Genomic DNA, 10,617 nt, shown 5'->3' with positions numbered 1-10,617 from the left:
TAGGACATGCTGAGTGTGGAGGACAAGCAGGAGCATGCACTCAAGTGAACATTTCAAATTGCTACAATTATCTTTATGGGAATAAATGAATCCATGACCCTAGCATGGAAAACAGGCTTGTTTGAACAAAGTATCCCCTTCTGTGCCTCAGTGCAGTCATCTGTAAAATGGGAATAATAATAAGCACTGAGAGCGATGTTCTATATGTGCTCAACAAAGGTTAGCGTTTATTATAATTCATTTTTTTCTGTGGGAGAGGAAGGGGTGGCAGATAGTCCACTATTCTCATAGCAGACACAAAAGTATTCTCAATGGTTTCTGTAAATCACATCGTGTTTTGCCTGTGGGGGAAAAAAAGAAGATGTAAATTATTTCAAATAGACATGCACATACTTTAAAATACTGAGTTTATTTTTTTAAAAAATCAGCACAGTAAAAATTGTCACACAAATTACTTCGTACTACCAATAACAGGTCCTCCCATCCATTCAAGTACATACATTTAACTCTCCAGATTACAGACCTGTAATTCCCTTGAAGCTCTTTACATTCTGAAGTTACATAAAATTGAGGAAAATGTTAACATTAAATGAAAATCAATTTTGCACAAATAAGTGTGATTGAGCAGCTTAAATCATCACCTGAAAGACTTGCACTTCAGAAACAGTCCTGGATGACAGCACTGAGCGTGTGATAACAGGAGTCACATTATTCCCTGGGGTGTGGCTCACCCCACTTGTTCTTCACATTTCTTTCACCAGGCCTCGGGCAAATAATTGAGGGAAACTTTTTCTAGGCAGTGGCCTTATTTTTAATGCACCTCCTTTCCTTTTTCTGAATTCAGTTTCTAAAAAAACAGAGGCTTTTCCCTTGGTACCAGGACCTAAGACACTGGAGGACCAAGCTGCTAGGTTTCTTACACGTCTTCCTTCCTCTGGGGAGACCCAGAGTCTTCACGCTGTCCAGCTCTGTCCCCTCCTCCCACACAGGGCTCCTCTGCAATGTGGACACAGAGAGAGTTCCGATCTTCTCAGAGGTAGTGGGCTCCACACCTTTACCAATCCCGGGAGAAGACCCAGTCCTTTCCTGATATCCTCAAACTTCCTCTGAATTCAGAGAAAGCTTTTTATACCAGAATGTGTCAAGACAGAGCAATAAAAAGACTTTGAGGAACTGAAAATGTAAAAAATTACCTAGGGATTGAACCTTAAAGAGAGGTGTGTTTATCACTATTCACTGGCGGATTCCTATTTTTAGCTGCACCAGCGCAGAGGTTTGGCAGCATAACCTAACTCTGTGCTCCACATCAGTCTGTGACCCAGGAAGGACAGGTGTCCTGTCAGGGCACAGTCAAAAATGAAAAACATGAGCCAGGTGCTGGGACTCGGCCTCAATGCTGATGCCACCTGGGGGTTCAACAGTAGCTTGAATCCCTGCCTGAATCATATTTATTTATCCATTACCTTTCAAAACATTGTGATCACCAAACTGAGCCAGACGAATGAACATAATACCTCCACAGGAAAATTATACATTCTGAAAATATTATATTGTCATAATTCATGTTTCCTGAGCACTGATACATTTAACACATTCCATCATAAACTTCTAGAACCACTGCTATGACAATGAGAGAACGTGAAGTGAGGCTGAGCTCACTGGCATCTCCTTCCCTGCCGTGGGCAGCACCTTCTGTGCCTGGATGTACAGCTGAGGATAAAGGTTTCTTGTAGCCTAAAACACAGCGTGGTGCCCTTTCTTCTCCAGTGTGGCACAGGGGGGCCTCGCCTTGGGAACCTTTATGGAGCAGCCTCTAGGAATTCCGAGGTGAACACGGCCTCTGCATAGTCTTCACACACATCCTGAAGTTCTGCAGCCACGGCCCCCAGAGCTTCATCTACCAGCTCTTCTGAAAAGCTGGAAGACAAACAACAGAGCTAAAGGTATGACGGCCAGACCTAGAGCCATTCTGGTGCTCAGCTGGGGAACTTAACAAGTCAATTCTAAAATTTAAATAGAAATTCAAAAGGCTAAGAGGTAGTTTTGAAGAAGAAAAACAAGATGAAAGGCATCTCTCTCCTAGATATTAAGATGATGGTGTGCAGATCCCAAAGTCCTGCTAGAGGCCTATGACAGAATGGACCTCCACTTCCAGAGGGCTGAAACCAGAGGCGACTGGAAAATAACTAGTGCAACCCAGTTTAGATCCACCTGGGACTAACCACCTGACAGAAAAGAGGCTGTGTGTCTTCTCTAATAGGGAGGGGGCAGGAGATTCCAAATTGTGCCCCCCCTCCCTCTGCATATCCTTTTTATTCTGAACTGTTTCAAGAGGTAAACTGAAGACTTGATATCCCGAAGTACTCGGTGTGTCCTAGAGACAAGGACATGCTCTTAGACAACCACGGTGCAGTGATAGAATCCGTAAAATTAACATCCATACAAAACCATCACCTAATCTTACCTACAGACCTTATTCAAAATTTGCCAAATGTCCAAACAATGCCCTTTATTCAGTGTTTTCTAATCCAGCATTCAGTCCAGGATCAGGGGCTGCATTTACTTGTCGAGTCTCTTTAGTCTGAAACAGTTCCTCCGTCTCTTCATATTTTTAAAGGAATAAAGGCCTGTTTTTGCAGAATGTTTACAGGCTTGTCTGCTGTTTATTTATGATCAGCATCAGACTATACATTTCTGGAACAGATGCCACAGGGGGAGACTGTGTCCCCTCAGTACTCCACAGCATCTACTGGTCCCATTACTATGAATGGTGATTCTGAACACCTGGTTTCTCCCCTTAAAACTGGCCACCCCATAAATTAATATTTACAAAGTGTATTGTTGAGAGACACGCTGAGATCATGTAAATAATACCCCTTTCTCATCAAACTTGCCTAAATCAAGTACTACAGGGTTTCCAAACAATGATTTCTTAATTCTATCATTCCTTTTCCATTCCATACTTGGCATTTCACTATAATGAAAAGCTTTCCCTTCTCCCTTATTTGTGTATTCATTCATTCATCAGTTTGGCCTTATAGACTCCTACTTGTGGGTATTCACTATAGATTCATTTTTAGAATCTATTACTATTACCTAATTTGATACTTAGAAATGTCTCAAGTCTGAGAAGGTAGCTGGTGGCAGAATACTTGCCCAGCATGCACACTGCCCTGGGTTTGAGCTCCAAGATAATGAAAACAAAACAAAACAAATTTCCCAGATTTGGACAGTCAGAGCCCCTTAGAGTTGGCTGACTGTCCTCTTGACATGTTCCCCCATCATTCTTTGAGCACTTCCTGTCTGACACAACATGATACTTTAGGATTATCTTACATTTCCCAGACCCAACCCTGGTCCTGAAATCAGGAGCCTTGGAGTGCAGTATTGAGAAACCAAGGTACCAGGTGTGCTCACTGCTACTGTGCCTCTACTCCTAGGCCCTCTCAGCTATATACACACACACACACACACACACACACACTCTATTTTTCTTTTTTCGGTATTAGAGATTGAACCCAGGGGCATTTAACCACTGAACCACATCCCCAACACTTTTCTTTTCTTTCTTTCTTTCTTTTTTTTGCGGGGGGACAGGGTCTCACTAAATTGCTGAGGCTGGTCTCAAACTTTTGATCTTCCTGCATAAGCCAAGTTGCTAGGATTACAACCAGAACCATGCCTATCTCCTAACCCTCGTTTTTAATTTTCATCTTTTGTGCATGTGAATCTCCATGCATTATTCTGCATATTTTCTTCCTTTCTATGTTCTAAGCCTCTAATTTTCTCTTCTGTTGTGTCTAATTTGCTACTGAGTCCATCCAATGAATTCATTTCAGAAATTAAATCTTTCATTCTAGGATGTATATTTTCTTTATTTCCCAATTCTCTGCCAAAATTCTAAGTTGTACCTTTTATTTCTGTGAACATACTCGGCACAGTTATTTTAATGTCCATGAAATAGCTCTAATATATGGACCTGCTGTGGGCCTGTTCTTGTTATTGTCTTATCTCTTTATTAACTTGTTATTTTTCACCATATGCCAGACATTGCATATGAAAATTGTAGAAAAAAGTTGTGTCCTAAAATGATGTCATTTTCCTCCAAGGAAAATTTGTTTGCTTATGCCTAGAGACTGGGGGGCAATAATAATCTAGAGTCACTCCACCCCAAACTCAGGAAATGAGATATTTTGTTGCTAAGTAAAGTCCCTCAGCAGGCCAATTTATATCTGGCCACCCAAAAATGTTGCAAAGTGTAACATTTTTGGGTCCCAATCAAAAATGAAGAAAGTTTACCAGGGCAATTGCCTTACTGTGGCAACCCCTGGATTCTGGCTATCAACACCCTGGATTCTGGCTATCAAAAGTACTACTTTTCTCCCTCCAGAATTAACTATCCAGTGTCACATGATTGGCTATCCTCTCCGGGTCTCTTCTGTTCTCCATGATTTTGTCCCAGTTATTCTTCATTGCCTAGTTAACTTCTTGGTGCCTTTAAGTGTGTATGTTTTATGTTTAATACAGCTGTTCTAATAACAGTTATCCTCAGTGGAGGAAGAGGTCTAAATTACCAAGTGTGTCACTGCTGGAAGCAGAGGTGGTCTCCTTGTTTTTACATTTGCTTTGCTTTTATATTCCTACCACCAATTCACCACCAAATTATGAAAGAAATACAAAGGTACTCTCAATACTTCCAACATAGCAGGTAATGATCTGTTTTTTGGGTTTTTTTTTTTTAACCTTTTTCACCCTGCCTTCCCTCACTCCTGGGGTCCTCTGCCCTCTACTCCAATGTGGACCAGTAACTTTCTATGCTTGCTGAAAAATTCTCCTAGAAATGGCTTTTGTCATTTTTCTGGAAGTTCCATGGTGGAATCTAAGCTTCCTAAACCTCAACCTTCTTTTTTTCTTAATGTACATTTTGTTTTGGTGTCATTCATCCTCTAGTATGCAGTAATGCAGGGAAACTAAATTTCTGGACATTTTGAATGTTTAACAATGTTTTTATTCTACCCTTAATTGATAATTTAGCTGAGCGCAGAACTCTAGGTTACACTTTGGAACTGTGTTCAAATATCTTCCAACTTCCAGTGTTGCTATGGAAAACAATGTCATTCTCTTTTCCGATTATTTGAAGGGGTCCAGTTTTAACTCTCAGTTATCTTTTGTCATCTTCTTAAGCTGGGATGCTTCCTTTTCATAGTGATGTGCCATGGTGGATTTTTATTCCTTCCTTCCATCCATTTATTCATTCCATTTTTCCCTCACAGTGAACAACTGATGAACCCTTTGAATTTAAAGACTATAGTCTTCTGGGAAATTTTCTTATAGTATTTCTTTAGTAATTTCCCATTTCTCCTTTCTCACATTTTGGAACTCCTATTATTCAGATATTGGTTGTCTCACAGGACAATCCTCTAATTTTTTTTTTTTTTTTTGTTATCTAGCTCCTTGATTTTTTATTTGACTGCCTTATTTTTTTTTTCCTTTGAATTCTAGTGGATTTGTTTAGACTATCATGTTTTTCTGTCTTTCTCTTTTCTTTTTTTTTGCACTAGTCACATTTTGGTGGGGAGACTGGGGATTGAACTCGGGTACTTTAGCCCTGAGCTATGACCTCAATGTTGGTTTTTTTTTTTTTAATTTTCTGAGACAGGGTCTTGCTAAATTGCTGAGGCTGGCCTTAAACTTGTGATCCTCATGCTTCAGTTTCCAAAGTCATTGGGATTACAGTTGTGTGTCACCACACCTGGCTATGTTTCTAAGAAATTTTTCATTCTTGGAAAGTTCATTTTTTAATAGTAGCCTGTTCTTATTTCATGATATAACAGCTTCATTTAGTTCTCTGAGAATATTAATTCCAGTTTGTTTTTAATATTTTATTCAGTTCATTGCATTGTCTCCACCTCCTTAGAGTTCTCTATATCAGTTATCTCACTTTTCAGTGTTGCTTTCATCAAATGTCTGCTCATCTCAGCTGTCTGTTCATTTTCAAGAATAAGAATTTGAACCAAACCTCCTATTTTCTGGCTCACCTACAACCATGCCTTCACAAGCACATCTGGTGCTTCTAGTTTCTAAGTCTTACCGAGGTTCTTCTGAACAGATAAACTCGGTTCTTCACCTACTAGGTATTTTTCTTTTCCTGGTTTGCTAAATCATTTGTCATTTATCTTAACTGCTTTAAGACTTCCAAATTCTTTTTGATATCCTTGCTTGCTATCATTTATAATTTTAGACTTTTTTCTTTGTTGTTTTAGTGACAAACAGTGAGAGAGACAAAGGAAGTAGAGATAAATACATATATTCAATTTGTCCTTTTCAACTAGAAATCTCATTTTTTTTAAAGCCCGTAAATCTTTAAGAATTTGCTTTTATCAAAATCACTATCATGGGGCTGGGGATGTGGCTCAAGCAGTAGCGCGCTCGCCTGGCATGTGTGCGGCCCGGGTTCGATCCTCAGCACCACATACAAACAAAGATGTTGTGTCCGCCAAAAACTAAATAAATAAATAAATAAATTCTCTCCTCTCTCTCTCTCTCTCTCTCTCTCTCTCTCTTCTTTCTCTCTCTTTAAAAAAAAAAAAATCACTATCACACTTGGATGCAATGGCATATGCCTGTAATCCCAGTGACTTGGGAGGCTAAGGCAAGAGGATCGAGATTCAAAGCCAGCATCAGGAACTTAGTGAGACTCTCTCTCAAAATAAAAAAATAAAGAAGGGCTGGGGATGTGGCTCAGTGGTTGAGTGTCCCTGGGCTCAATCCCTAGTACCAAAAACCAAACCAAACCAAAACAACAACAACAACAAAAAAAACCCACAAATACCTTCATCTTTCCCTTTTACTTATTTACTTGCATCCAGTTTATATCATCTTCTCCCTCTGAGCACTGGAACACTGTCTTTCTTCAGGAATAAGGAAGAATAGACATACAGAAAAGAAATTCTTTGCTAGAATAATTTCTTACCCTAGAGACTACTACCAGATGAAGTCAACTGCCTTTGGATGCTTTTTTCAAGATTTGATCAATACAAAACTCTCATCTTTGGAATATTCAGAAGTTAAAACAGGATAAATTAAAAATAATACTAATAATAAAACAACAGAACTAGAATGTTCAGATACACTGTCACTTGGTACCAAAGGATGCCAGAGGAAAGCATCTGTAAAAATCCAGTCAGATTTTTTAATTAGTTCCGTCCTTTATATTTTAGCCTATTATCCTTATAGACTGGGAGAATTTTGCCTACACCTACAAAAACAACTATGAACAAAATATATTATTTTACTAGGGCATAAAAACAAACAAGGAATAGTCTATCTTCCTAGGCTTGCTTCTGGATTTCCCAATATGGTGGTTAGCCTAAGGGATCCTGACAGGTTATGGAAAAATGAGTATGTATGCTACAGAACTATAAGTGAACACATGGAAGCAAGTTGAGTTAACTTCTCTCCCCACAGAAAATCCTCAGAGCACATGTCACAACAGATGTGCATCTGAAGAGTCTCCCAGAACAAAGGGTTTTATAAGCTTCAAAGGCTACCATATACTAAAGAGCAGTGTTAAATCTTAAGTTAAGGCTTGAATGTGAGTGATTATCCCTGATTCTGCCTAAATCCCACTAAAATAAAAAGAAATATACAAACAAATACATAGACACACAAGGAAAAAAAAAACAAGAGAGACACACAAAGTATATGAGAAATGTCCAAAATTTTCAGAAGGCAAAAAACACATGAAAAATCATGACTGATTTAGCAGTACAGAGAAAATATGGAGGAAACTGAAACCAAAGCCTTTGAGGGAGACACCAGGCAAAAGTAAGCTGACTATCCCACCAAACATCAGAAAGGCTCAGGAAGTAAGAGTACCTGGAATCAGGAAGATATAATGTGGTAGGGGATAGAAAAACAAGAAAAAGGGTTGAAAATTTAGAGAACAAAACCAAATTTTCTAGAACAAGAAAATTTGTTTTTGTTCTCTAAGAAAATATGCAGATCTATCAGCAGTTAAGCTGATAGATTTCCACTCCTACTCTTGCAGTGAACTGACAATCCCTTCTCCACCCCCACAAAAAAATGAAGGTATATTCTTTGGAAAAAAGGAACCAGTAGGGGCTGGGTTGTGGCTCAGTAGTAGAGCACTCGCCTACCACTTGCGAGGCTCTGGGTTCAATTCTCAGCACAACATAAAAATAAATAAATAAAATAAAGGTATTGTGTCCAACTACAACTTAAATAAATAAATAAATAAGCAAAAGTATCAATCAAATATGAAGGTATATATTTTCAAACTTGTAAGTCTCAAGAAATTGCCTCCAATACACAAAGCAGGATAAGCTCCATCAAAACGAGAGAGTAAAACAAGAACGAGAAATACAAGGGCACGAGGACATCAGGAGGGGGCTAATTCAACACTCAGGCTGCTGATGAAGTTCCAGGACAAGAGCCACAGAGCAGAGCTGCAGAACAGCTGGGCTAGATTAGAGCAGGAGGAAAGGGAGTCCAAGCAGAAAAAGGAGGGCTGAGGCTGGGAAGCAGGGGTCAACTGCTATTTCTGTTCATCAGGAAAATTATATCAAGAGATTGTTGGTAGCGTGTACAGAAAGATGCTGAACATATAAAAGCACAGGCAAATAAAAAAGAGATGTTTATTAATTCCTGAAACATGTTTAAAACCTGTTTAAGAAAAAAATATAGTCATAATATAATATTTATTCTCAATGACAAAAAATAACCTTGCATGTCTGTAATAAAGCGATACCCATGAGAAATTTAAATTTTGGTCCTTTTTCAAAAGAATGAATTTACGCATATCTTTTAAGTGTGGTATACATAAACAAAAGAAGGCTATCCAACCTTCTAACTTTAGTAGCTGCAGGGTCTTGTTTTATGAGTCATAAAACTACTTTTCCCAGGTGAGATGACGTGGAGGAGGAGAAGGGTTAATAACAATGTGGAGTCAGAACTTGCTGCTTGCAAAGGCAAGCAGGTCCCGACTATGCAGATTTCATAATTATGATATTTCCTGCCTAGCAATATTTTGTGTTCTCGGATGGGACACCACCCTCACTAGTTGCAACAGGAAATCAGCCTCTACTGTACTCCTGAATACTATATCTGTTGTTAGGGGCTGAATGTTTGTGTCCTCACCTAAATTCATGTGTCAATGCCCTAATTTCCCATGTGATGGTAGGACCTTTGGAAGGTAATTAAGTTTAGATAAGATCATGAAGGTGGAGCCCTCAGGATGGGGTTAGTACCTTTTTTTTTTTTTTTTTAATATTTATTTTCTAGTTTTCGGCGGACACAACATCTTTGTTTGTATGTGGTGCTAAGGATCGAACCCGGGCCGCACGCATGCCAGGCGAGCGTGCTACCACTTGAGCCACATCCCCAGCCTGGGTTAGTACCTTTATAAGAGGTGGAAGAAAGACCACAGCTCCTTTCTCTGCCATAAGAGGACACAGCAAGCAGGCCACCATCTGCAAGCCAGGAAGAGGATGCTCACCAGACACCTTGATCTTAGGTTTCCAAGCCTCTAGAACTATGAGAAATAAATTCCTGTTGTTTTAAGTCCCCCAGACTGCGGCATTTTATGGCAGCCTGAGCTGGATAGGATACTTGCATCAGAAGAGGTAGCAGCAGAGCAGTAGTAAAGCCTGTGCGGTTTTAGTCTCCTGCATCTGAAAAAAGGCAGTCAGCAGGGAAAGCCTGTCCACTAGCAACAACTGGAATCCTAGGGCCCAAAAGCACAGTATGAGACCTTGGCTGGCCCTCTCTCCAGCTTTTCAATGAGTCTAAAATTTGGCACTTGGTTCCTAAACACAGGCACATACATTTTACTGACCTTTCAGCTATCAGCCATGGGTTGAAGGAGCCTACGGCCTCATGAGCTATGATTCGGAGGTACTGTTCAAAACGGCTACAGTAGTCGCCAATGCTATGCCGCATACCAGGTGGGACAAAGAGGGGAGTCTGGCCTTCTCTCTGTTGGGAATCTTCTGCAGGAGAGGGAAGGGAAGCCTCTCTTTTCTCTGATCTCTCCTCTGTTCCCACACTTTCATCCAAGGAACTAAGAAGAAATAAAGAGGATGAAGGCATTCAAACTTCATTGGCAAGCAAGGGTGAACTGTTAATTTATCCTAGTGGTTTCATAACCAAAGGCTCACCTTCATTTCTCTTTCTCACACTAAACAAAGCTCAATATTCTATCATCAGACACTGTTCTCCTCTCAGTGTACTAACCCTCGACACCGCAGGCATTAGTTAGTGTTCCTTACACAAAGCAATTCTGTGAGCAAATCCTGCAATAAGTATCAGCACAACCCATATACACCAAAGAAATGCTCTCAACATGAAAAACCAGATGCATGGTACGGTGTGCTGAAGGGCTCAAGATACAACATGCTCAATGGCCTTTCTATAACCATGCTGTTTTACTTAGTCATCTTAAGAGTTTGCAAGATCTTGCTCAAAAGAACTTCTTTGTTGCTGGGCGTGGTGGCACACGCCTATAATCCCAGCAGCTCCAGAGGCTGAGACAGGATGACTGTGAGTTCAAACCCAGCCTCAGCAACAGCGGGGTGCTAAGCAAATCAGCAAGACCCT

General features: G+C 40.0%; 1 protein-coding gene across 7 annotated transcripts in view; it reads right to left on the bottom strand.

The window, feature by feature from the left end:
- Positions 1–390: 390 nt before the first annotated feature.
- Kiaa0753 (KIAA0753 ortholog) overlaps positions 391–10,617 on the bottom strand; it is a 74,950-nt gene continuing 64,723 nt past the window's right edge. For 4 of the 7 annotated variants that reach the window (XM_040269515.2, XM_021734584.3, XM_005337331.5 and 1 more), the window contains 2 exons: positions 9,857–10,081; positions 391–1,917 (listed from right to left, as the gene is read on the bottom strand). In XM_040269515.2, coding sequence (XP_040125449.1) covers positions 1,800–1,917; positions 9,857–10,081 — 343 coding nt within the window. In that variant the 3' untranslated portion in view covers positions 391–1,799. Of the gene's footprint in view, positions 1,918–2,948; positions 6,413–9,419; positions 9,554–9,856; positions 10,082–10,617 lie in introns of those variants that run through there. The other 3 variants (XR_013436283.1, XR_013436284.1, XM_078042705.1) reach the window with 3 other exon arrangements.

Source organism: Ictidomys tridecemlineatus, chromosome 3 (assembly GCF_052094955.1).
Source record: "Ictidomys tridecemlineatus isolate mIctTri1 chromosome 3, mIctTri1.hap1, whole genome shotgun sequence".
Taxonomy (NCBI): Eukaryota; Metazoa; Chordata; class Mammalia; order Rodentia; family Sciuridae; genus Ictidomys; species Ictidomys tridecemlineatus.
The sequence above is the reverse complement of the archived record's forward strand: the minus strand, read 5'-3'. Positions and strand labels throughout refer to the sequence as shown.